General features: G+C 44.4%; 2 protein-coding genes across 3 annotated transcripts in view; one reads left to right on the forward strand and one right to left on the reverse strand.

The window, feature by feature from the left end:
• Positions 1–25,361, forward strand: part of acsf2 (acyl-CoA synthetase family member 2) — a 267,757-nt gene that overhangs the window by 159,541 nt on the left and 82,855 nt on the right. The gene's annotated exons all lie outside the window — the stretch shown is intronic.
• Positions 611–25,082, reverse strand: chad (chondroadherin). Of its 2 annotated transcripts, none has more exons than XM_078570866.1 (4): positions 23,897–25,082; positions 11,889–12,052; positions 5,632–5,774; positions 611–3,924 (listed from the first exon to the last, which is right to left on the reverse strand). In XM_078570866.1, exons 1-3 carry the CDS (start codon positions 24,665–24,667, stop codon positions 5,636–5,638), a joined length of 1,074 nt encoding a protein of 357 aa, XP_078426992.1. In that variant the 5' UTR covers positions 24,668–25,082; the 3' UTR covers positions 611–3,924; positions 5,632–5,635. The 2 variants fall into 2 exon arrangements, with proteins under 2 accessions (XP_078426992.1, XP_078426993.1); XM_078570867.1 differs by having other exon boundaries at positions 611–3,927.

A 25,361-nucleotide genomic window follows, 5' to 3' on the forward strand; every position in this document is an offset into this window, starting at 1 on the left:
GCTTTGTTGCTAGATAACTCACTGTAAACAATGAGGACCCACTGCCCTGCACGGCTAAGTATCACACACTGACCCGTTCATCCCAGGATTGAGCTGTGGGCTGCTGGGCTTACTTTTCTACTTCCTTTGGGCAAAATGTAGACTTGGAAATGACCAAAACTAAACCTTCATCTAAATCTAAACCAAGCCTGTTGCATTAAGCTGCCTCAAAGCCACTTCAAGAGCTTGTTTGGTAATGGAATCTTCTCACTGAGGTAACCAGTCAGAGCCAGGGCAACAGTGTGGATGGTTACAATTTGCTCTGTTGCCCCTGAGCTGGGGAAGGGCAAGATCAAGGCAGGCTTTTGGTCATTGACCATTGCTAAAAGTTGTGGGCAACAGGTGAGGTTAGGACTGGATTGTGACACTCATTTCCCTTAACTTCTCTTCTCCCTCCCTCCCCAAGCTGGTCATTTAGACAACCAAAACTTGCCTCTCATCTCAGCTTATCTCATGAAAAATGGTCAGTCAGTTACTGGTGTACATGGTATCCCAGTGGGACTTAACTCCTTCAAGACAGGGAGTGTGAGGAAGTTATTGAAAAGTAAAATATGAGAAGTTTCCCTTTGAGTGATATTAAAAATATGTTTTTATTGATAGACTTGCAGCAAGTAAAGTGCAGAAGAGTTGCTCAGCAATTCACACTTACTGGAGATGAGAATGTCAGCTTGGCAGCAGAAATTATTCCCGAGACATCCTTTTAAGGCCCGTAATCTCTCTTGGGCTTTGTAAAGAGTGACCTGCACTAAGGTTCTACTAACCTTTTATATACAATGGTTTCAGCATGAAGATAAAATATTGCAGCAACCCCTCGCAGCAAGCGACACGCCATGAGATGGTAATTGCTCTGCTTCTCCATGGTACTTCCCTCACCAACGAGGGTTTCTATTGTGAATCTTCTCAATTGTTGTTGCAGAGGAGAGGGTGCTCTGTCTGGTAGTGAGCTAATTGAAGGTTCTGTGTGCTCATGAACTTGGCCTGGAATTTCTTTCTCCAGGATGCCTCTGAGCTAGGTAAGAGAGTAGCAATATCAGAGTTAACTGGGACAGGTTTAGTCCATCTTTATGTTACAATGTAGATTTTGAACTATCTCAACTGAAGGATTTGTATGAAATAAAACTGGAGGTGGTGTATTGGTGTTCAGTGTTGCCATCTCTGATGTTGCTGCCGTAGCTGCTCAATCAATTGCCCTGTTGTCATATTTTGTCTTCATTCCTGGGATGTGAGCATTGTTAGCAAAGCAAACATTCTTTGCCCTTCCCTAACTGCATTTAAAGGTGGTGGTGAGCCATCCTTGAACTACTGCAGTCCATGTGATGTAGGCACACCCACAGTGTTGGTAGGGAGGGAGTTCCAGGATTTTGACCCAGTGACAGTGAAAGAACGGCGATATATTTCCAAGTCAGAATGGCGTGTGGCTTGGAGGGGAACTTGCATATGGTGGTGTTCGAATGTGTCTGCTGCCCTTATTCTTTCAGGTGATGGTCATGATGGGTTTGGAAGGTGCTGTTGTATGTTTAGGATGGCATACTTTTCCTTTCACTTTGAAGACACAGAAACAACTTAGGGCTTTCCTCTGTTTCTCTGTTATCTTGCATTTTTTTTCCTTTGAGCTCATGCAAACTTGCCTAGGTGCAGGGCCCATCAGACTGAAATCCAATGGACAAGGGGAAAGGTGAAATGGGGCACCTGAGATTCATAAATGGGACTTTTGGAGAGTCTGCTATCGAGAAGACAACTGAAGTAATGCTGAATGTAATAGACTGGGATCAGTACATCCTCCTATAGGTCTGTACACCGACCCTGCAGAACCAGGTGTATAAATCTCTTCTTGTTAATTTGAAGTCATCATAAGTTGCTGTCCATGTGTTGATTTAGGATCTATCCGCAATGAGGCAACAACTCTTTCCAAGTCTCCCAAAATACAAATTCCAAACAGGACGCATCATCCAATAAGAAATATAAAAATGCCTGAGCTCCAAAGGCTGGATTACTGGATGCCAAAGACTATAGGTTGGACATGATACTGTACATTGCCTAGCAATGCAGTGAGGACCTAGCCCACCATGCTCACTGTCATTTCTTTAACGTAAATTCAAAGAGTGAGCTCACAAATTGTGATGTGGCCATGAATATGCTAAATAAACTGTTGAAATTAATTCATTAAGTTTTAAACCTGCAGATACATTAGGATTGTCCAGTCAGTGTACCGGGACTTCGAGTTGTTTAAAGATGTTGGTTACAATGTTCTGTTAACTCCTTGTGTCTGGTCTCCCTCACAGGTACAGGCTCATTGATCTCTCTGAAGAGGAGAGATTGACAGTTCCGGTCATCCTGAAATCTCAAACCCTTTCAGCACAATGTTGGAAATCTGGCCAGGGCTTCCTCTCCTTATTATAAAAGTCACAGAGTCATAGAGGTCTACAGCACAGAAAAAAGCCCTTAGGTCCATCACTAGGGATACAGAGGTTCTTGAATCAACCTGTGCAAACCAGACAGGCATGAGGATGGACATTTGAGAACTTCACATTTAGTCACTTGGAGTAGGTGCATTTTGACCAGACTTGATTGTGACTTGCTGTGGGCTTCTGATTAGATTGATTGGTGAGCACTCTAGATCCTGCCCTGCAATGCACAGTTGCACTAATCTCCTATTCCCCACCAAGCTACCTGATAAGTATGCCACTCCATAAAGAAGAATATTAAAGAAATACAATGATGGACTTTGTGATTATCAGGATGAGGGACTTTCATACTGAGTAATGAATCCCAGTGTTAGGATCAAGTTATGACTCCATCTGGCTTTAATGCAGAGTAAACATTTCCATTTCCAACACTGGCCAGTCTCCCTAGGCTTATCTGAGTGACATTGCCAACTAAGGACAGTTTTGTGCAGTGAGTCTTGTATACTGTCCAAACTCATTTCATATAAGACTCTTTTACAGGACAGGCAAGAGGAGCCAGGTGCACAAATGCTTCACCCAGAGTGCATCCCTTCCCCGTACCCTACTTTGGGGGTAAATATAATGTTGCAACATTGGTGGTGCATTAGTGCAGACAACTCAAAAACCTTTGCTTCCTAACCCATTATATTTTGTATCTTTAAAAATACCATGGACCCACACTGAATCTAATATCAATTGGGTACCAGCTAATAAGAGGAGATCATATGCAAGTTAAAAACTCGAGGATTGGGAATGGGAATGGGAATGAAGGGGAAGTGAGGCAAATCTATCTCACCCCAGACAGTAATTTGCCGAATAATTTGGAAGAACAGGCACTGGAAGCAGACAATTTGACATAGTTTCAAGAGGCAATTGAATGTATTTGTCAGACTAAGTTTTGGAATCATAAGAGCCACTGGGCCCAAAGCACCTGTGCCTTTCCAAACAGATACTTCTATGGAGGAATAGGGTGTAGATTGAACTGGCACAGCAAGGGGGTGAGGGATGGAAGGAAGGAAGAGCATCCAACAGAGTATCTAGGTCCCAAGAAATGTCCTATATGAGTACATAAATATATATGTGAATATATATATATATTAATACAGTAATCTTGACAAAGCCTGTGTACATCTACTTGAAGAGATGCTTCTAGTTAGAAGCATGTTTGCCCCTTTTTTGTTTAAACTACTCGATTTCCTTTGCTGTTTTTAAGCGCTGAGATTTTTGAGTGCACACACTTGGACTGTGAAGAGGTATCGCTGCGCTGAAGCTGCTTTCCATTACGTGCTCTTCAAAGCTATGAGGAATTTGTAGCTGATTCACGATTGCTGTGGAGAGTGACTGAGAAATTCCTTCTGTGTGCGCGGGAAGTGGCTGTGAGGAGTCAGCAGTTGGCATTGTCAAACGAGGAGTCAGTCTCCAGGACGGACATTCCCATCACCTACTGGACAAACAAAGCTTGTCAGAGAGTTAAGGCCTGGAGGACGAGCTCTCAATCACCCCACCTTAGTGCCACTTTTACCCTCATAAAGAAACAGCAGTAGGCCATTCATCCCCTCAAGCCTGATCTACCATTCAATTAGATCACGGATGGTCTGTAACTTAAGCTTGTTTACTCATCTTTGTTCCATATCCCTCGCTACCCTGACCCAATAAAAAATTATTGATCTCTGTCTTGATTGCCCCAATTGCCCCCTCTCAGCATCTACAGGCTTTTGGAGGAGAGAGTTCCAAATTTCCGCTACCCTTTGTGTGAAGATGTGCTTTCTGATTTCATTCCTGAATGGCTCACCTCTCTTGCTAAGGTTATGCCCCCTTGCCTGGAATTGCACCCCCACAAAGAAAATAATATATTTTTATCTATCCTATCAATTTCTTTTATCATCTTAAATACTTTTTCCAGATTACCCTTCAATCTTCTAAACTTAAGGGAATACGAGTTAAGTTGCTGACGGTGCTGTAGGTACAGCTTCCTCAGGCCACAACAACCCACCAGAACCTCACCCAGCTGATAATACTTGGTGTATCAGCCCAGATGGTCAGGTTTAGCAAGCTTTTGGCTGTTGAGAACATGACAGGTTAGGCTGACCCAGTCCCCAGCCAGGCTGACCCAGTCCCCACCTAGGTTGACCCCATTCCCTACCCAGGCTGGTCCAAATCTCTAGCCAGGCTGGTCCAATCTCCAGCCAGGCACAGGTTTACCTCTTCTGTACCCTGTAGCTAGAGCTCAGTGCAACAGAAATGCAAGATTGCAAATACAGGAACAGGCGGCTCACTATTTCTCCTCTCTTACCTAAAGCAGTTTGGAATAAGCACTCCCACCTCTCCTGACTTTTTGAAAAAAAAGACCTGCATTTATATAGCTGTTTTCATGACCACCAGATGGCCCATGATGCTAAATAGCTAAGTAAGTACTTTTGAAATGCAATTATTGTTGTAATCTAGGAAATGCAGCAGCAAATTTGTGCACAACAACCTCCCACAAACAGTGTTGTGATATTGGTTGAGGGATAAATATTAATCAGGACACTAGGGATAACTCCCCTCTTCTTCTTCTCTGAAATAGGGCCATGGGATCTTTCACATCCACCACTTAGGACCTCAATTTGATATCTCATCTGAGAGACTCCCTCAGTTTTGCACAGGAGAGACAGCTTGGATTGTTGTGCTCAAGTCCTGGAATGGGAATTAACTCACAACCCTCTGATTCAGAGGCAAGATTGCCATGGCTGACACACAAGAGGACACTACTTCCCTCTGATGTCATACCTGCACTTTCCAAGCAGGGGCCATTGGGTGTTGACCCTAGCCGGACCTCCAGCTAATTTTCCATCTCCGGTTACAGCATCACTTCCGCCACCCCACCAGAGATTGACTAACTCAAAATGAATGTGGAGTCAATGCTGAGCCTTCCCATATAGTTCAGTTACAAAGCATCCATTCTATTGATGTTGACCCAGTCCCTTGCGTACCTGCTCAGAGTCTGTTCTTTCTGTTGACCCAGTCCCTTGTGTACCTGCTCAGAGTGTGTTCTTTCTGTTGACCCAGTCCCTCGTGTACCTGCTCAGAGTGTGTGCTTTCTGTTTACCCAGTCCATTGTGTACCTGCTCAAAGTGTGTTCTTTCTGTTGACCCAGTCCCTCATGTACCTGCTCAGAGTGCGTTCTTCCTATTACGCTTTGCACGTCTTGGGCAAGTTCTGAAGGCAGAGGTTTCCCGGATCTGCTGACCATGGTACTGGGTTGGAGAAGCACAGACTCCATCTGGACGATTCCTGCTGGTGTCCATCCATCTGTACATAGGGAACAGGGAAGAGCAATTCATTATCCCTGACTTGTTCTTTTATAAAAGGACAGTGGTCTAAACAAAGACGAATAAGGGTGTCCAGGCAGATCGTAGTGTATGAATGAAGCTATAGCTGACGGGTAATTAATAGCATTAAGGTACAGATCTATATGTATTAACACACATAATGAAAGAGGTGTCTGTGTGAAGTAACAGAACATAAAGTTGTAGAAATTGCAGGATAAAAGGAGGTAATTCAATCCAGTATGCCAGTACCCATACTAGCTCTTCCACTGGAGCACTTTACTCGAACCACATTTCCCTGTCTGTTCAAGTATCTATCCAAAATCTTTTAAATGGTGCTATTTTTCCTGTCTCTATTGTCTCCTTGGAGTGAAACATTTCCTGTTGTAATAATCCTCTGTGTGAAAACATTTCTAACTTCCCTCTTCATTCTTCATGTGATAATCCTCATTCTATCCCCTTGTTTCCAATTCACCAACCCATAGGAATAACCCTTCGCTACTTACCCTTTTGAAACCATTCGGAATTTTGAAAACTTCTATTTGATCTTCCTCTAACCTCTTCTGTACCATTGAAAAAGCTTCAATTCTTTGAATCTACATAAGCTACCAACCCTGTATCACTGTCGCAATGTCTGCTGCACCTTTCTCACAACGACATTTCCAGAGTCACATGCCGTACTCCTAACTGTGCCTAACCAATGTTTTGTATTAAAGCATCATTTCCTTCCTTTTACTTCCTTCCTTTATATTCAGTGACCCATGCATGAAATTCAGAAACTCTCTCCCCTTTTATAGCCTTTGCAATCTGCACTCTTACTTTGTAAAGACAAACACCGATATCCCTCTGTTCCTCATTTTACTTTGTTCTTTCCCCTCAAAATTAAGTATTTTCACTAAAGCTGCATCTGCAACATAGCTTCCCATTCCACTGACCTTCCTGTGTCCACCTGCATATTCCTGTATCTTCCTCACAGTTTGCTATGCCCCCTACATTGGTTTCATTAGGAAACTTCAGCATCAGTCCTCTTGTGCATATGTCCAGGTTTTCTATTATAAAAAGAAACAACCCACCACCACCCACATCTTACAATCTCAGGAACTTGCTGACCCTTTGCTTTCAGTGCCCAGGTCATATTTATATCCAGTGACTATATTTTCTTCAATATAGGAAAATAGACCCAACCATCTTCAGCTGCTTCATCAATGACCTTCCTTCCATCATAAGGTCAGAAGTGGCGATGTTAGCTGATGATTGCACAATGTTCAGCACCATTCACGACTCCTCAGACACTGAAGCAGCCCATGTTCAAATGCAGCAAGACCTGGACAATATTCAGGCTTGGGCTGACAGGTGGCAAGTAACATTCATGCCACACAAGTGCCAGGCAATGACCATCTCCAACAAGAGACAATCTAACCATAGCCCCTTGACATTCAATGGCATTACCATCGCTGAATCCCCACTATCAACATCCTGGGGGTAACCATTGACCAGAAATTGAACTGGACTAGTCATGTAAATACTGTGGCTACAAGAGCTGGTCAGAGGTTAGGAATCCTGTGGCGAGTAACTCACCCCCTGACTCCCCAAAGTGTGTCCACCATCTACAAGACACAAGTCAGGAGTGTGATGGAATACACTTCACTTGCCTGGCTAAGTGCAGCTCCAACAACACTCAAGAAGCTCAACACCATCCAGGACAAAGCAGCCTGATTAATTGGCACCTATTCCACAAATGCTCACTCCCTCTACCGCCGACGCACAGTGACAGCAGTGTGTACCATTTACAAGCTGCACCGCAGAAACTCCCCAAGGCTTCTTAGACAGCACCTTCCAAACCCACGACCACTACCATCTAGAAGGACAAGAGCAGCAGGTAGATGGGAACACCACCATTTGGAAGTTCCCCTTCAAGTCACTCACCATCCTGACTTTGAAATATATCGCCGTTCCTTCACTGTCATTGGCTCAAAATCCTACAGCTCCGTCCCTAACAGCACTGTGGGTACTTACACCACATGGACTGCAGCGGTTCAAGAAAGCAGCTCACCACAACCTTCTCAAGGGCAATTAAGGTTGGGCAATAAATGCTGGCCTAGCTAGCGATGCCCCCATCCTGTAAATTAATTTTTAAAAAAGGAGCAGGAGTAGGCCATTCGGCCCCTCGAGCCTGCTGCGGCATCAAACTAGATCATGGACGATTATCTACCTCAATGTCATTTTCCCCCACTATCCCCATATCCCCTGGTGTCATTAGTATCTAAAAAACTATTGATCTCTGTCTTGAACATACTCAATGACTAAGCTTCCACAACCCTCTTGGGTAGAGGATTCCAAAGATTCACTACCCTCTGAGTGAAGAAATTCCTCCTCATTTGAGTCCTAATTGGCTTGCTCCTTGTCCCTTGGTTCTAGACCCCACAGATGTGGGAAACATCCTTTCTGTATCTCCCTGTCTAGCCTCTTAAGAATTTTGTAAGTTTCAATAAATTCACCTTTCACCTAAACACTAGTGAATACAGGCCCAGTCTCCGCAGTCTTTCTTCACAGGACAATCCTGCCATCCCAGGAATCAGTCTGGTGAACTCTATGAGTCTCTATCGCAAGTACATCCTTCCCTCGTTAAGGGGACCAAAGCTGTACACAATGCTCCACATGTGGTCTCACCAAGGTTCTATACAATTGAAGCAAGACATCTTTACTTCTGTACTCAAATCTTCTTGCAATAAAGGCCAAGATACCATTTGCTTTCCTAATTGTTTGCTACACCTGCATGTTAGCTTCCAGTGGCTCATGAACAGGAACACCCAGGTCTCTTTGGACATTAACACTTCCCAATCCTTCACCATTTAAGAAATACTCTGCACCACCGTTCCTCTTACCAAAGTGGGTAATCTCACACTTATCTACATTAAATCCCATCTGCCATGTTCTTGCCTACTCACTAAGTCTGTCCAAATCCCCTTGGAGCCTCTTTACATCATTCTCACAAAATATTCCTACATAATTTTGTATCATCCACAAAGAACAAAGAAAAGTACAGCACAGGAACAGGCCCTTCGGCCCTCCAAGCCTGCGCCGATCATATTGCCTGTCAACTAAAACATTTTGCACTTCCGGGGTCCGTATCCCTCTATTCCCATCCTATTCATGTATTTGTCAAGCTGCCTCTTAAACACCACTATCGTACCTGCTTCCACCACCTCCTCTGGCAGCGAATTCCAGACACTCATTACCCTCTGTGTAAAAAACTTGCCCCGCACATCTCCTCTAAAGTTTTCTCCTCTCACCTTAAATCTATGTCCCCTAGTAATTGACTCTTCCACCCTGGGAAAAAGCTTCTGACTATCTACTCTGTCCATGCCACTCATAATTTTGTAAACTTATATCAAGTCGCCCCTCAATCTCGGTTGCTCTAGTGAGAACAATCCGAGTTTCTCCAACCTCTCCTCATAGCTAATAACCTCCAGACCAGGCAGCATCCTGGTAAACCTCCTCTGCACCCTCTCCAACGCCTCCATATCCTTCTGGTAATGTAGTGACCAGAATTGCACGCAATATTCCAAGTGTGGCCTAACCAAGGTTTATACAGCTGCAGCATGACTTCCCTGCTTTTATACTCAATACCCCTGCCTTCCTGACCACCTTATCCACCTGCGTTGCCACTTTCAGTGACCTGTGGACCTGTACACCCAGATCCCTCTGCCCGTCGATGCACTTAAGGGTTCTGCCATTTACTGTATAATTCCTGCCTGTATTAGACTTTCCAAAATGCATTAACTCGCATTTGTCTGGATTAAACTCCATTTACCATTTCTCCGCCCAAGTCTCCAACCGATCTATATCCTGTTATATCCTTTGACAATCCTCTTCACTATCTGCAAATCCTCCAACCTTAGTATCGTCTGCAAACTTACTAATTAGCCCAGTTACATTTTCCTCCAAATGATTTATGTATACTACAAACAGCAAAGGTCCCAGCACTGATCCCTGTGGAACTCCACTAGTCACAGCTCTCCATTCAGAAAAGCACCCTTCCACTGCTACCCTCTGTCTTCTATGACCAAGCCAATTCTGTATCCATCTTGCCAGCTCACCTCTGATCCCGTGCGACTTTACCTTCTGTACCAGTCTGCCATGAGGGACCTTGTCAAAGGCCTTACTGAAATCTATGTATATAACATCCACTGCCCTTCCATCGTCGATCATCTTTGTCACTTCCTCGAAAAACTCGATCAAGTTAGTGAGACATAACCTCCCCTTCACAAAACCATGCTGCCTCTCACTAATACACCCATTTGCTTCCAAACTTGGAAATTTTACATTTTGTCCCCACATTCAATTTATTGATATAGATTGTGAACAACTGGGGTCTAAATATTGATCCTTGCAGTAACCAACTGGTCTCAGCCTGCCAACCTGAGAATGACCTGTTTATTCCTGATCTCTGTTTTCTGTCTGTTAGCCAATCATTAATACTTGCCATTATATTACCACCAATCCCATATGCTCTAAATTTGTTTGCTAACCTGGGTGGGACCTTATCAAAAGCCTTCCAAAAATCCAATTACACTACATCCACTGGTTCCCCCTTATCTGTGCTGCTAGTAACATCCTCAAAAAAACTCCAGCAAATAAGTCCATGTTGACTCTGCCCAATCAGATCAGTATTTTCTAAGTGTCCAATTAGCGCATCCTTTATAATAGATTCTAGTATTTTCCCTACTCCTGATATCAGGCTATCAGGTCTGTAGTTCCTCATGCCTTCATTTTTTTAGAGCCACCTTATCCATTGCCTTCTGAATGAAGTACTTTTGTGATAACTGTTGTTTTGTAGGCAAACATAGCAGTCAATGTGCACAGTAAGTTTCCACAAATAGTACAAGATAATGATCAATGAGTTTATCAATAATATGGGTTAACAGATAAACATTGGCCAGAATACCAATGAAAATCCCATGCTCTTCTTCAAAATAGTGCCTTGGAATCTTCCATATCCACCTAAGAGGACGACAGCTCCTTGGTTTAGCATCTCATCTGACAGATAACACTTTCAACAGTGCAACACTCCTTCAGTACTACACTGGAATGTCAGTCTAGATTGTGTGAAGTTCTGGAGTGGAACCTGAAACCCTGACCTTCTAACTCAGAGACGTGTGTGCTACCAACTGATCAAAGTCTACATTTGATATGTCAAAGACAATGTTTTTCCAATGCATCGACTGGGGCTATATTCCCTTCATCCCACTGAAATTAGCTCATTTTAAACTTTCTCTTTCACACCTCTTTTGTAGTTTCAGTGTGAACATAATTAGGTTCTGGGACCAATTTCCCAAGTATTGCATTAGTTGGCTTGCTTTATTATGCTGAATCAGATCTAATGATGCATCCTTCCTACCAGACATGTAAAATGTCTTGGGTGCATTTTAAGAACCCCTCTCCTTTTTAAGCTCAAACATTTCCACAAGTTTCAGCTTGGCGTAGTCAACATATTCCATAATCACAACGGTGTTACATGAAGGTAATTATTATGAGTAGGACACTGAGGTGATGGATAGTCAAGGCAAAACAAATGTAAAATCAAAGCTGAAATGGTAGCACTCTGCAGTGGACTGGAAGAGTGGCAGTTGCCGGAGAGATATGGGAGTTGGCAGAGCGGAGAGTGTGAATGGTGAAGCCTTGTAGAATCATAGAATCCTAGAATGGTTGCAACATTTATTGTTCCAACTTTGAGCTCAGGCTCATTTGATTGAAAATTGGAGCCTTGACCATTTAGAAGTTTGCAAACTGGTCTACTATGTTTCTACAAACTGAGGCTTAATTAGGGACTTAAATGGGAGGAACCATGGGTCAGATGACATAGAGAGTCTGAGACAATGAAGAGCCCAAATTCTTGGGTGATAAAGTGGTATTAAGTAGGGAGGTTGATGATCAGATTAAATATAGGCTAAAATTAAATAAAGCTTCTTAGAGAAAGTAGGTATCTATGAGAAACAATAATTACCACCTGGTCACCTTCAATCCTGTATTGTGGACAGTTCTATATTAAATAAAGAGAGGCAGGATTTGGAGCTGGACTCAGTAAATACTGTACCTTCGCACTGCAGCAAGTGAGCAGGTGCAATGCCAGCGATTATTGGAGAGAGTCATGTTCCTCATTTTGGTCAGGATGAGGCTTGAAGGTAGAGTCTCCAATTTGTTGTCATCCAGATGGAGGGCTGAGAGGGCGGTGACACCACTGAATGCTCCATCTGAAAACTAAACACAACAGTTTAGCTAGACCTAGTTTAATTCCACAGTTTTTTCTAAAATGTGTATCTTGTATTAAATAGTTTCAAATTCAACAAACCGATCAAATGGTTTAAAGTCTCAAACTGCTGCTATCCCCAGAGAAATGGCAATCTGCCTACTCCACTCACTTTTGCAAGCTTTCAGTTTAACTACTAATAGAGAACAGTCATTGCCCGATTGATGGAATGATTAATGCTGAAGTGATGAGGAATTGGTCAGATGGTATTGTAATGTTTGATGGTGAAAAGATAGTGATGGGAATGGCATCAGTAATGTATGGTATACGATTCAGCATGGATTAGTAAAGGTCATGGAAGACCAAAGCTGAGGTGGTGGCAATGGCTGAAGAAGATCTACCCACTATATACTCTAAATCATAAGTGGGGCGGGGGGGGTGGTAGCGGTTGGGGGGGTTGCTATTCAGAAAAATTCATGGCAGGGTGACCAACAGTTTGTTGAAGGCCCAACCAGTGTTTTGCCTGATGACCAGTCTCAGATAGCTGCAACACACTGTGGTAGGACATGGGCTTGTGCCTGATTACCCACAAATGGTGAGCTCCCAATTACAGCCATCTCACATTGTGCAGATACCAAGCAAAGTCTAGACATTCACAAGAGGAACAGAGAGGTAATAAAAGACCAATAATCCCATTCAGACATTTAATTTGAATAAGACCATTTCACTCCTCTGCAGATTCTGGGAGCACTCCATCTTCCTTGCCACCTTTGAGAGTGGAAATTCCAACTTGGTCCATAGGCCATGAGTGGAGGTACGGAGACCGATGGAGCAGTAAGTCAGCTGAGGACCATAGGTAAGCAGGACACAATGACCTGATGCCTTATTCTGAACACCACTGAACACCAGTGTCCTCTCTGGCTTCAATCTAGTCAATTATCACATTAACAGGAGCTCTTGAATGGATTGTAGAATTCGAATTTACTTACAGCCAGTAAGTGTAGGAATTCCTAATATGAAGTAAGTCTTCACTAAGTAGACTCTGCCATGTCATTCCTGCTATCCCATTGGACACCAAAAGGATGGAGCACTGTGATGTTCGCTACCAGTTCTGACAACTATCATCAGTATAGAAACACAAGCAAAACTAAATGAAATTTCTCAAATGTTCACAGTGTGTAATATTTATTATTATTAAAGACAAACCTCAATGTTTAGCTGGTGGTTAGAGATTTTGATTTAGAATCCCCTCCAAGGGGTTTGAGTTTTTGTTCTTTGCTGGATGGCATACTTAGCAGCCATAGAGATTTGAGGGGGTTGTGGAAGTGCAGAGATCCCAGCCTCTGTCAGTTGATTAAAGTGCAATTAGACTGTGACACTGAGCCTACCAGCATTTCAGTGCTAGTAGTAAGAGGAGGAGAAGACAGGGTAACTAATGGTACCAGGTGGAGATTTTAAATTAGTTATTTCCCACTCCTTTTTAATTCTCAGGGCATTGAGTCACCTGTAGGTCAGACCAGATAGCGGGAGGGTGGTGGCTTTTCTCCTGAAGAAGATTGGTGAGCCAGTTAACTTTTATAACAATTTGGCAGTTTCCATTATTCTATGCTTTTTGATCCCTGGGTTACAAGTACAGGGCCATAACTATGAGGTTACTCATTAAAGAGGTTGGAGTAGGGAAAACTGACTTGCTATGTTAGTTAGGAAAGAACAACAATTTCTAAATGAGCATTAATTTTGACATTTACTAATTATGCAGGTGAGGTTCTGATGAAAGCTCAGAGCTGGTACTAATCCACATATGTCAGCAGACTGCCAGCTTTAACTCCAGTCTGTGCTGACTGAGCTGATTTGAACGAGGCCAGTAGTTGACCTCTAATTGATCTCCACGTCTGAGCTAGAGAGAAGAGCAGCCAGGGCTCCAACTCTGACCCATTACTTAGGCAAATGTGGATATTGAGTGAAAGGGTTCTCCTGTGGAGTTCCCTGTAGTTAAATCGCCTACCAATATCCCCTGTCTAGACTTGGAATTGACCATGTTGACAAGGTACCTGAGAACACCAGCAATTGTACAATTGTCCCCAGAATCTTCAAATGAGAAAAAATGAAATTATATGCATGGGTCTATCATGCTCATAGATGGAAGAACGTTCAGATTATATGGAGTTAATCTATGGACCTCAGTAACTCTTCTGTCTTCAAATTTCAGTTTGGCAAAACTTGAACCTGGAAATCTGAAAACAATTTTCTCATCTGTTTTCAGTCTTGGCTGCGACTGCTGCCTGCGATCACTGACTATATTCTCGCACCAAAGATATAAAAATTGCCCTTCAGTGTGAAGTCACAGACACTATAGCAGCAGTTGGCTGTTTGTACAGGATACATATGGTTGCCTCCACAGCTAAACAAGTGGAAATTTCCACTGGAACTCCATCTTCGATGGCTGTTGTTGTTCAAGGTAGAGGGACATGAGGATGTGTCTTGATTGCAAAATCTAATTCTAACAACGAATAGCATATATTCAAATGTTTTGACAATGGCCTATCTCTACAATGGCAGAAGGGTCAAACCCTAACTCTGCTGAGTTCCCTTTCTCAGCTACTGTAGTAAGGGTCAGGCTGTTACTGTGAGCTGGTGGCCCACCTAATGTCATGGATGGAGGTACCTAAACTCACAAGGCCAGAGTAAGGGAGGAAAACAGTTGGAACAAGAGGAAGAAATCAAGGAATAAAATTATCTGGTCCAGACACAATGGGCCAATGGCCTCCTTATGCGGAGTAAAAATTCTGCGATAATTTCTGATATCTGATTTCTGCCAGATCAGTAATGCATACTGTTACCTTAAGCCATTCATATGGAGGTTAAGGCAAAATTAACAATGAGCTGGGCTTCTAATTGCCACCAAGTAAAGACTACGGACTTCTGAGCTTGAGAAACACCAGAGAGAATTACAGTCAGTTGGTAACATGTTCACTCCTGATTCAGAGAGTCACTGGTTCAATTCTCAATCCAAAAATTTGAGCCCATAATCCAGGCTGACATTCCAGTGTAGGACTGAGGGAGCGCTGCATTGTTGGAAGGTCAGTACTGAGGGAGTGCTGCACTGTCGAAGGGTCAGTACTGAGGGAGCGTTGCACTGCTGGAAGGCCAGAACTGAGGGAGCACTGCACTGTCATACGGGTAGTACCGAGGCAGTGCTGCACTGTCAGAGCAGCTGTACTAAGGGAGTGCTGCACTGTCAGAGCAGCGTTCAGGGAGTGCCGCACTATCAGAGGAGCAATCCTGAAGCAGCGCCACACCATGGGAGGGACAGTACTAAGGAAGCACATGCTGTCAGAGGGTCAGTGCTAAGGGAGCGACACACTTTCAAAGTATTAATATTAAGGGAGTGACACAATGTCAAAGGGTCAGGACTAAGAGGGCGACAATACTGAGGGAAACTACCTGATTTCATACTCCGCTTCAAAGGGCATTAGGAATCACCCAAGTAGTGCGGGATTGGAGACATGAAGGCCAGACTAGGTAGGCGTGACAGGTTCCCCTTTCTGAAGGACCTAAGTGAACCAGTTGGGTTTTGCCTCCAATCTAACAGCTTCATGCTCATGATCCCAGCCCACAAAATGCCAGATTTACGGAATTCAATTTCCCAACTAGCCATGAAAGGATTTGAATTTATAACCTCTGAATCGTTAATCCAGGATCAGAAACACTAATCTGCAGCCCAGGTAGGCCAGGGTTATCCCTCATTCCGTACTAATCTCTCGCAGAATGGGACCTCTTAGAAAATTGGCCTCAGTGCATTGGCTTAGAGAAGGGCAAGTAAGCATGTGTGTGTGTCTTTTTGTATACATCAAGTGATTGAGTTTCCTCTGGTGTCCTCCCCACATTCTGGCATTCATTGTCTGGGCTCACACGTGATGAATGGGCACGTGGATAAGTTACCAAAGGGAAACGAGCCCACGGACTGGTACCCCAGCCCAAAGAGGCAACACTTTTGAACCTATGGCTCCCTAAGCTCAAGTCATGTCATGTGTAGCTGTTTGTAGACCAATTGCCAGAGATTGATTGCTGCAATTAGTTAACAACTCTATGATCATTGTATCATGTGACCACCAGGATTTTTGAAATTCATTCTCGGGGTATGTGAGTCACTTCCAATGCCAGCATTTATTTCTCATCCTCAATTATCCTTGAAAAGATAGCGGTACAATGTGCTGCCTTCTTGAACCGTTGCAGTCTGTATGGTGAAGATAGTCCTACAGTGCTGTTAAGCAGACAGGGTCAGGATTTGACCCAGTAACGATGAACAAACGGCAGTATATTTCTAAGTCAAGATGGTGAAGGAAACCGTCACCTATCTTTCATTTACATTCTTATGCGTTACAGGCAGGGGAAAAATACTGAGCACAAATGAGAAGGGTGAAATAAAAAGAAATGGAGGAAGGAGTAAATTTTGATGGTTTGGTTGAAATGTAATGAAGTTATCACCCTACGCTAAGAAAAAGATGAGTTGATCTCCCTTCCCTTCTCTGTTTTGTACATTTGAAGATGATGCAGAATGGTTCTCTATAGTCAAACCTCTGGAGCTAATACTTCAAAAGACTCCGTGTTGGTTAGTCACCCTCTTGTAGACTGTGGTTATATTGCATTTGATGTGAGCTTGAAGTAATTGTGATGGACATTCCTGGAAGTGTTCTCACAGCTCAGAACTTTAATGTGTTTGGTGTCTTGAGTCATATTGCTATGTTTAAACAAATAACACACCTGAAACCAGGTTCCTTTGATGTAAAAGTGGCAGGATAACTGAATTCCTAGACTCATGAATGGAGCTATTCGCCCATAGCTGGCAGTTTGGTTCATGAGTGCCAGGACGTATCCACATGCGAGTGGGCCTGTACAATGCATGTCTGGGGGCCAAACCTCCTCTGTGTTCTTCTGAAGCTTTAGCCTGGGGTTGCGAGGGATCCAGTTTCTGTGTGTCGTCATGACGAAGCACAGTTGAGGACTTGTGGATGGAGAGTCTGTGTACTGACAGGGACAGACTTACACATTTGGCTCTCTTGTTCACATTGCTGCTAGCCAGCAGTATGGGCGGTAAATGAAAAGCAAATTAGCACACAAAGGCCGAAAGTATGCTAACTCTCTTCACCACACACTAGACGCATCACATCGACCTGTAGGACACAAAATTGTCATAAAAATTTGTTACAATTTCGGTCAGAATAGACAAAGCTGGCCAGTACTGGGATGGAACCCACAACTTCAGCGTTATTAGTGTCACACTATAACAATCTGAGCTTACCAGCTGATTGCCTTGTGGATCCCTCAGGAGAGTTTAAAGCTAAGGGAGTAAACCCTGACTAAAATCTAGATCGGAGTTGAAAGGTGGACTGACATCTAAATATGTCACCTTTTGACAACTCATGCAAGCAAGCTGATGCCAAACATAGTGCTTTGCATTCCTTTGGACTCAACTGGGGCGGTCGAGAGGAGGACCCTGACATTTGGGCAGCCCAGGTTCTGCATAAATGTTGCCCAGGCTTGTGCTCTCGAGAGGACAGTCCAGTTCCGCTGCAGAGCATTAACACAACACAGTGGACAGAAGTTACGAGTGATGAGCCCAGCTCAGTTGGTGTAGGCAACAGATGCTATGTGCTCCAGACGGTGGGAGGGACCATCATGTCCCACTGGCCAGCCCCATCCAACTGAAGCCGGGCAGCCCCCAACTAGTAAGGTGCTGACACATCATAGTCCATCTGCTTCAATGGGTACTTGGAGCTTGGAGTCTCTGCTCAACAAGTGGACGGGATCCATTGCACCAGGCAAACAAAGAAAATCAAAAAGAAAGAAGATGCCAATTCTTGGATTGGCAAGTGGGAAGGTCAGGACCATATGCACAGGAATGATGGATGACTTGCAGCTGGTCGATAACGTGCGCAAGACAGCTGTGATCAACATGGAACTTGAAAGGCTGAACATCGGCATAGCATCACTACAAGAGACCAGGCTCGCCAAGAGTGAATCACTGAAAGAAAAACATTACACATTATATTAAAACATTACATCTAGCAGGAGAAGAGTTCAGAGGAAACCAGTGAGTGAGGCGTAGGCTCTGCTGTAAGGAACTTGCTACCCTCAACGATAGAACCCTCCATAAATGGTTCAAATCATGTTCTCTCCAACCACCTCTCAACTCAAAAAGGGCTAGTTAATCTCATGAGTATCTATGCTCCACTACAGAGGTGAAAGACTAGCTCTATGATGAGCTTGACACTGCTATCAGAAAAATCCCTACATCAGATTATCTTTACCTATGGGGGGGTTTCAATGCAGAAGTGGGCATGGACCTGGGGCATGGCCCTCCTGCCTTAGCTATCATGGCCTGGGAAAGATAAATGAGGCAGAGACTACTTGAGCTTTGCTGCTACCTCGAATTTTGTCTAATTAATACCTTTCAGAACAAACCATGCCACAAGGTGTCCAAGATCAGGGCATTGGCACCTGCTGGATCTGATCATCACCAGGCGTGACTCTGAAAGGCATTCTCAACACATGTAGCTCGGCGCTGACTGTGATACCGATAACTCCATACTGTGCACTAGGGTGAGGATGCAACCCTTGAAGCTTTTTCATTCAAAGCAGAAATGGCATCCTTGTATCAACATCAGTCATACTACCGACCCAGATAAAAACCAACCAAAAAATTAGCTCAGTTGAACAGATGCTATCCGGCATTCCCACAAAGAATCAGAACAAAACAGATCATCTACAATAACACGCTCCCAACATTCGGGAAGCAAGAAAAAATACTGACTGGTTTGAGGCTAACATCACTGTGATGGAACCTGTCATTTAAACCAGGGGGTCTGCACTCATTAATTACAAGAGAGATCTGAGCGACAAGACTCTGAATGCACTAACAGCCGCTCAAAGTAAAGTCCAACGGACTGCTTGATGTGCGCTGATGATTATTAGCCACCGCTCTGCCTGAATATCCAGATGTCCTTTGACACAGGGAATGTCAGGATATGTATGAAGGGATCAAAAAGGCCCGTCAGCAAAGGTAACGACTCCATTGAGAAAAAAGGCAGGGAGGTCATCACCGACTGCAATAAACAGTGGAAGAGATAGGTAGAACACTATCTTGTGCTGTTTTCAAGGGTGAACACTGTCACTGAGGAAGCTCTAGATATCATAGAAAGCGTGCCTGTCATAGCAGAGCTGGATATTGAATCCACAGTGGAGGAGACCAGCCAAACTATAGACTCGCTTGCCATGGACAAAGCTCCAGGTGCTAATGCTTTACTGCCTGAGCTCATCAAACATGGGGAACTGGCCCTCCTGCAACATTTGCATGAACTTCTCTGTTTCAGCTGGAGGAAGGGAGCAGTGCCCCAGGATATATGTCATACAAAGACTGTGACTCTGTACAAGAGCAAGGATGATCGCAGCGATAGCAACAACTATCGAAGCACCTCTCTGCTGATCATCATGGGAAAAGTATTTTCCTATGTCGTTCTTGTCAAACTGCAGACCTTAACAGAATGCATCTATTCCGAATCCCAGTTTGGTTTCAGAACTGGAAGATCTATAATTTACATGATTTTCGCACTCCGGCAGCTGCAAGAGAAATGCCATGATCAAAGGAGACCGCTATATATTACTTTCATTGATCTCACCAGGGCATTCGACCATGTGAGCAGAAGCGGTAAATGTGAGTTGCTGCCCACCGAAGCTGTGCAATGTGTTCTCCTCTTCCCGTGACTACATGATGGGTAAGGTCAGCTATACAGGGCAACTTTGGAATCTGAGTATTGTTGAAAATAGAGACATTTTTTGTTGAAGCTTTTCATCTTGCACTCATCAGGGCAAGTTGCAGAAAATACCAAAATACATTGATATTTTCTTGCGAATTGTCTTGATACGTGCAAGACGAAAAGCTTCAAGAAAAAATGTCTTTTTTCTGCAATACTGAAGTCCTGTATTACCAAACACCTATTAACATTGGAATCCTTTGCGATCCGCAGAGGGGTCAAACAGCATTGTGTTTTGGCACCAACACTCTTTGACATATTCTTCTCTTTGCTGCTGTCATTTGTCATCTGCAGAGGGCATCTACTTACATACCAGAACTGATGGAAAGCTGTTCAGCCTTACCCGCCTGATGTCCAAGATAAAGGTGCACCACATCCTCATCAGAGAGTTGCTCTACTCTGACAATGCTGCACTAACATTCCATACTGAGGAACACCTGCAGTTGCAAATAGACAGACTCTCTAAAGCCTGTAAAGAATTTGGCTTGAGCATCAGCATCAGGAAGACAAATGTCATGGTTCAGGTTGTTGCCATACTGCCATCTATAAGCAATGACAATATGACCCTGGAGGTTATTGATAACTTCACATATCTAGGCTCTACAATCACTAGTAATCTGTCACTTGATGCTGAAATTAACACTCATCGCAAAAGCTGCCGCTGTTATCTCCAGGTTCAGTAAGAGAGAGTTGGAATAATAGTAATAATAATAGACTGAGAACTTCGAGTCTATCGAGCCTACATCCTCAGCGCACTCCTCCACAGTGGTGAGACCTGGACAACATTTGCTTGGCAGGAGAAAAGGCTGTAGAGTTTTCACTTTCATTGTCTCAGACGTATCCTCAGCATCTCTTAGCAGGACAAAGTCACCAACTCAGAGGTCCTGGAGCATGCTAATTCCATCAGCATACACTCATTGATAAACCAATGACTTTCTGCACTGGCTTGGCCACAATGGCCATATGCCCAAAGACCTTATGTATGGTGAATTGGCCACTGGGTTAGGAGCTCCTGGGCATCAATACCTCCTCTACAAGGACACCTGCAAGTGAGATATGAAGATGGCAGACATTGATACTGATAACTGGGAGACGGTTGCTGACAGCTGTGGCCTCTGGGGGCTGACTGTTTGGAAGGGCTTTGGAAGAGGTGAACAGAAAAAGCTCAGCTGACTGAGAAAAGGGCACAGAGAAAACAGAGGCCAGTGAATCCCACACCTTCTCAGCCCACTGTCTTCAAGTGCAGCAGAGACTGCCATGCCAGAGTGGGGCCACTGAGTCACACCAGATGATGCTTAACACAGAGGTGACCACCATGGCACAAACTAACGTCTTACAAGATGGAAGGCTGCCACAGACTCATGAGCCCCAGTTTGCTACTCTTACACTTGTCTGTGTGCCCACTTACTAAAATGGGTGGAAAATAATGGGCAGGTAAAAGCAGAAGTGGTTCTTTGCCTCTGTACGTGTACTGAACTCAGTCTGAATGTAGTCTGGAACAGTGTTAATGCCATTCGCAGAGCAAATCATGCTTGCATACTCTAGTAAACCTAGAATACTTCAAATAAACTCTGTCACTCTGCCTGGCAGTACATCTCCACCTCCGCATGGGGAAACAACATCTGAATGTTGTCTTTCTTTTAGGCGCACACACCAGTCAATGGCGAGCTTGTTATAGACCCCAATGGACACTTATGAAGCTGCATAGAGCTGGGCTTGTGTTTAAAGGGTCACATGCAGTCTCCTGAAAGGTACTTCTTTGGCTTTGGAGAAATATTTGTTTGTTTAGTTTGAAATATTTATGATAAATTAGGAGAAAAAAACGTTGGCAATTCACAGTTGTGCAGTTTTGTTAAACCTGTGTGGCCAGCCTGGTGGATGTCAATTGGCTGTTCTGAGGGCACGATTGCTACTTCCCAGTTTGCCCTCTTGGATGAATGTCAAGGATCCCATGGCACTATTTTGAAGAAGAGAAGATGAGTTGTTGGCTTCCTCCTGAGATCCACACATCACCGATGTTAGCCTTCAGACAATTTGATTCACTCCACGTGATATCAAGAATGACTGAAGGTGCTGGATGCAAAAAGGCAATGGGCCCTGATAACATCCTGCTGTAGTGCTGAAGACTTGCTCCAGAATAAGCTGCGCACTGAATCAAGCTATTACAATATGACTACAACACTGGCATCAATCCGACAATGTAGAAAATTGGCCACTTAAAGCTGGAAAAATCCAACCCAGTTAATTACCCCTCCATCAGTCTACTCTCGATCATCACCAAGTGATCCAAGGTGTCATCAAAAGTGCTATCAAGTTGCACTTACATAGCAATAACCTGCTCACTGACGCTCAGTTTGGCTTCTGCCAGGGCCACTCAACTCCAGAGCTCATTACAGCCTTGGTTCAATCAGGGACAAAAGAGGTGAGATTGACTATTCTTGACATCAAAGAAGTATATCACCAAGTGTGGCACCAAGAAGCCCTAACAAGACTGAAACCCCTGGGGAATCAGGGGAAAAACTCTCCACTGGTTGGTGTCAAACCTAGCACAAAGGAAGATGGTTCTGGGTGTTGGAGGTCAATCATCTCAGTCCTGGGACATCACTGCAGGAGTTCCTCAGGGTAGTGTCCAAACATTTTCAGCTGCTTCATCAATGACTTTCCCTCCAACATAAGGTCAGATGGGGGGGATATTTGCTGATGATTTGCATAATATCCAATGACATTTGCAACTCCTCAAACAGCCTGCATGCAGCAAGACATGGACAACATTCGGGCTTGGTTTGAGAAGTGGCAAGCAACATTCACGCTACACCAGTGCCAGGCAATGACTATCCCCAACAAAAGAGAATCTAACCATCTTCCCTTGGCATTAAATACATTACCATTGCTGAATCCTCCACTGTCAACGTCCTGGGGGTTGCCATTGACCAGAAACTTAACTGGATCAGCCATATAAATACTGTGACTACAAGAGCAGGTCAGATGCTGGGAATTCTGCAGCAAGTAACTCACCTCCTGACTCCCCAAATCCTGTCCACCATCTACTAGACCCAAGTCAGGAGTGTGATGGAATACTCTCCACTTGCCTGGATGAGTGCAGCTCCAAAGAAGCTCGACACCAAAGCAGCCTGTTTGATTGGCATCACCTTAAACATTCACTCCCTCCACCACTGACACACAGTGGCAGCAGTATGTACCATCAGTGTACAAGATGCACTGTGGCAACTCACCAAGGCTCCTTCGACAGCACCTTCCAAACCTTCGACCTCTACCATCTAGATGGACAAGGGCGGCAGATGCACAAGGGCAACAATGCATGGGAACCCCACCACCTGGAAGTTTCCCTCCAAGTCACATACCATCCTGGTTTGGAAATATATTGCCGTTCCTTCACTGGAACTCCCTAACAGCACTGTGGGTGCACCTACACCACATGGACTGCAGTGGTTCAAGAAGGCAGCTCACCACCACTTTCTCAAGGGCAACTAGGGATGGGCAATAAATGCTGGCCTTACTGGAGATGCTTGCATCCCAAGAACAAAAACCATGTTGCTGCTACAAACTATGAATGTAAATGGAGAAGGTTTGCATTGCAAAACACAGCACAGAGATAACACAGCCTGCCACCTAAAGATATGAAATCAGAAAAGCCAGGTAAGCCTGTAGTCTCAAAGCCAGTTCCTGACCTACCCTAGGAGTACAAGTCCTCTGGAGTGTTTGATTATTCAGTCTACAATCTCCTATCCTGTCGCTAACCAGCTATTATTACATTTCCTTTTCACTACTTCCCAGTTGTGTGTCTCGTTCCCCAGCACTACCTGAATCAAATAGTGAACATTGATTTGATAGGCTTGTCTCCTCAATCCCTGACAGGGCAGCTTCACTACACTTCTTTAAACAAATTAGAAGACATTAGTCAGTAAAATCAGAAACTGGGCTTGAGATATGGCAGCTGAGAGCTGAATCTGAGCAGACCAAACGGGATGTCAATACAACCAGAACGATCTCGCACTGTACCAGGTAGCAAGTGAATCTTACCCTCTCCAGCCCCATGTTATTGAGCCACAGGCGCTCGACATATCTCCCAAATGAGCGGAATGCGTTGTCAGGGATGGTCCGGATGGTGTTGAAGGAAAGCTTCAGTTCCTCCACCACCCTGAGTTTGCTGAGTGCTGCTGCCGGGTACGTACTCAGTTTGTTCTTATCCAGGTGAAGAGTTGCTAAATTCTCTACATCATCCAGGGCGCCGGGCAGAATGGAGGTCATGTCATTGCCGCTCAGATGGAGCCATCTCAGTTCCTTGGCCCCGGCGAAACTCCCGGGTCTGATCTGGTGCATCCTGTTGTTGTTAAGCTGCAACAGGAACAAGCTCTTCAAAGGTGTCAGAAGCCCTTTGGCGAGCTCGCTAATTCTGTTGTTGTCCAGGTAGAGGTAGGTTAATTGTGAAAGATCCTGGAAGGCCCCTGGCCTGATGGTATTGATCTCATTGTTGGACAGGTAGAGATAGACCAGTTTCTTGAGTCCACGGAAAGCATTGGGTGAAATCTCTCCAATGTGACAATTCTGAAGGTGAAGTGAAACCAGACTCTTCATGGAGCTGAATCCACTGGAAGGGAGGATGGGATAATTGTTCTGCTGCAGACTCAGGAGGCGGACTTTGTTGGGAACTCTTGGGATCTTTTTCAACCCCCTGTTTTCACACACCACGTGAAGCAGATCCCCCAGACAGTGACAACCGCTGGGGCAGCGAGGAGCTGCAGTCACCATGGCCAGCAGCGGGGCCATCAAGAGCCAGCTGAGTTGCTGCATTGCCGGGGCTGGAGACTCACACCGAGGGGAGGGAGGGAGGGAGGGAGTGTGTGAGGGAGTCTGGACCCTGCAGCTCCGAACTAACCCGGCAACCCAGAGAACCGCTATTTATAACCTGCAAGCCTCTCTGTGGAGATAGGCGGGGACAGGCAGACAATTCCTTTAACATTGCAAACGCTGGCGGGAATTTCTACTTCTTATGTGTATAAGTAAGACAAGGCATTGGTGATACCGCCGGACCAAGCCTTGGAAAACTGAAACAGCCAGCCAAACTCGGAGTTAAATCCATCGCCAGGAAATCTCGTCCAGATGATATCGGAATGTGCCACGATATCAGCCTGGCTCCCAAATCATCCCCATTTCAATACTAGAGAGCTATAGCAGAAAGATGGAAACAGGAACACAGGAAAAACTCAATTCCAAAAGCAAAATACTGCAGATGCTGAAAATCTGAAATAAAAACAGAAAATGCTGGAAGTACTCAGCAGATTCAGGCTACATCACCGAGAGAAACAGATTAACGCTTTAGTTCGATGGCTCTTGGTCAGAACACTCTGAAAGTTCATCCACCTGAAATATGAACTCTGATTTTCTCTCTCTGCACAGGGGGAACTCTTTTCAGTGTACGGCTCATTATCAAGCATTGATTCATGGCCAGTGCAGAGAGTTTACATCCCTTAAGAAAGCTGGAATT

This window comes from Cetorhinus maximus, chromosome 24, assembly GCF_964194155.1.
Source record: "Cetorhinus maximus chromosome 24, sCetMax3.hap1.1, whole genome shotgun sequence".
NCBI classification, from domain to species: domain Eukaryota; kingdom Metazoa; phylum Chordata; class Chondrichthyes; order Lamniformes; family Cetorhinidae; genus Cetorhinus; species Cetorhinus maximus.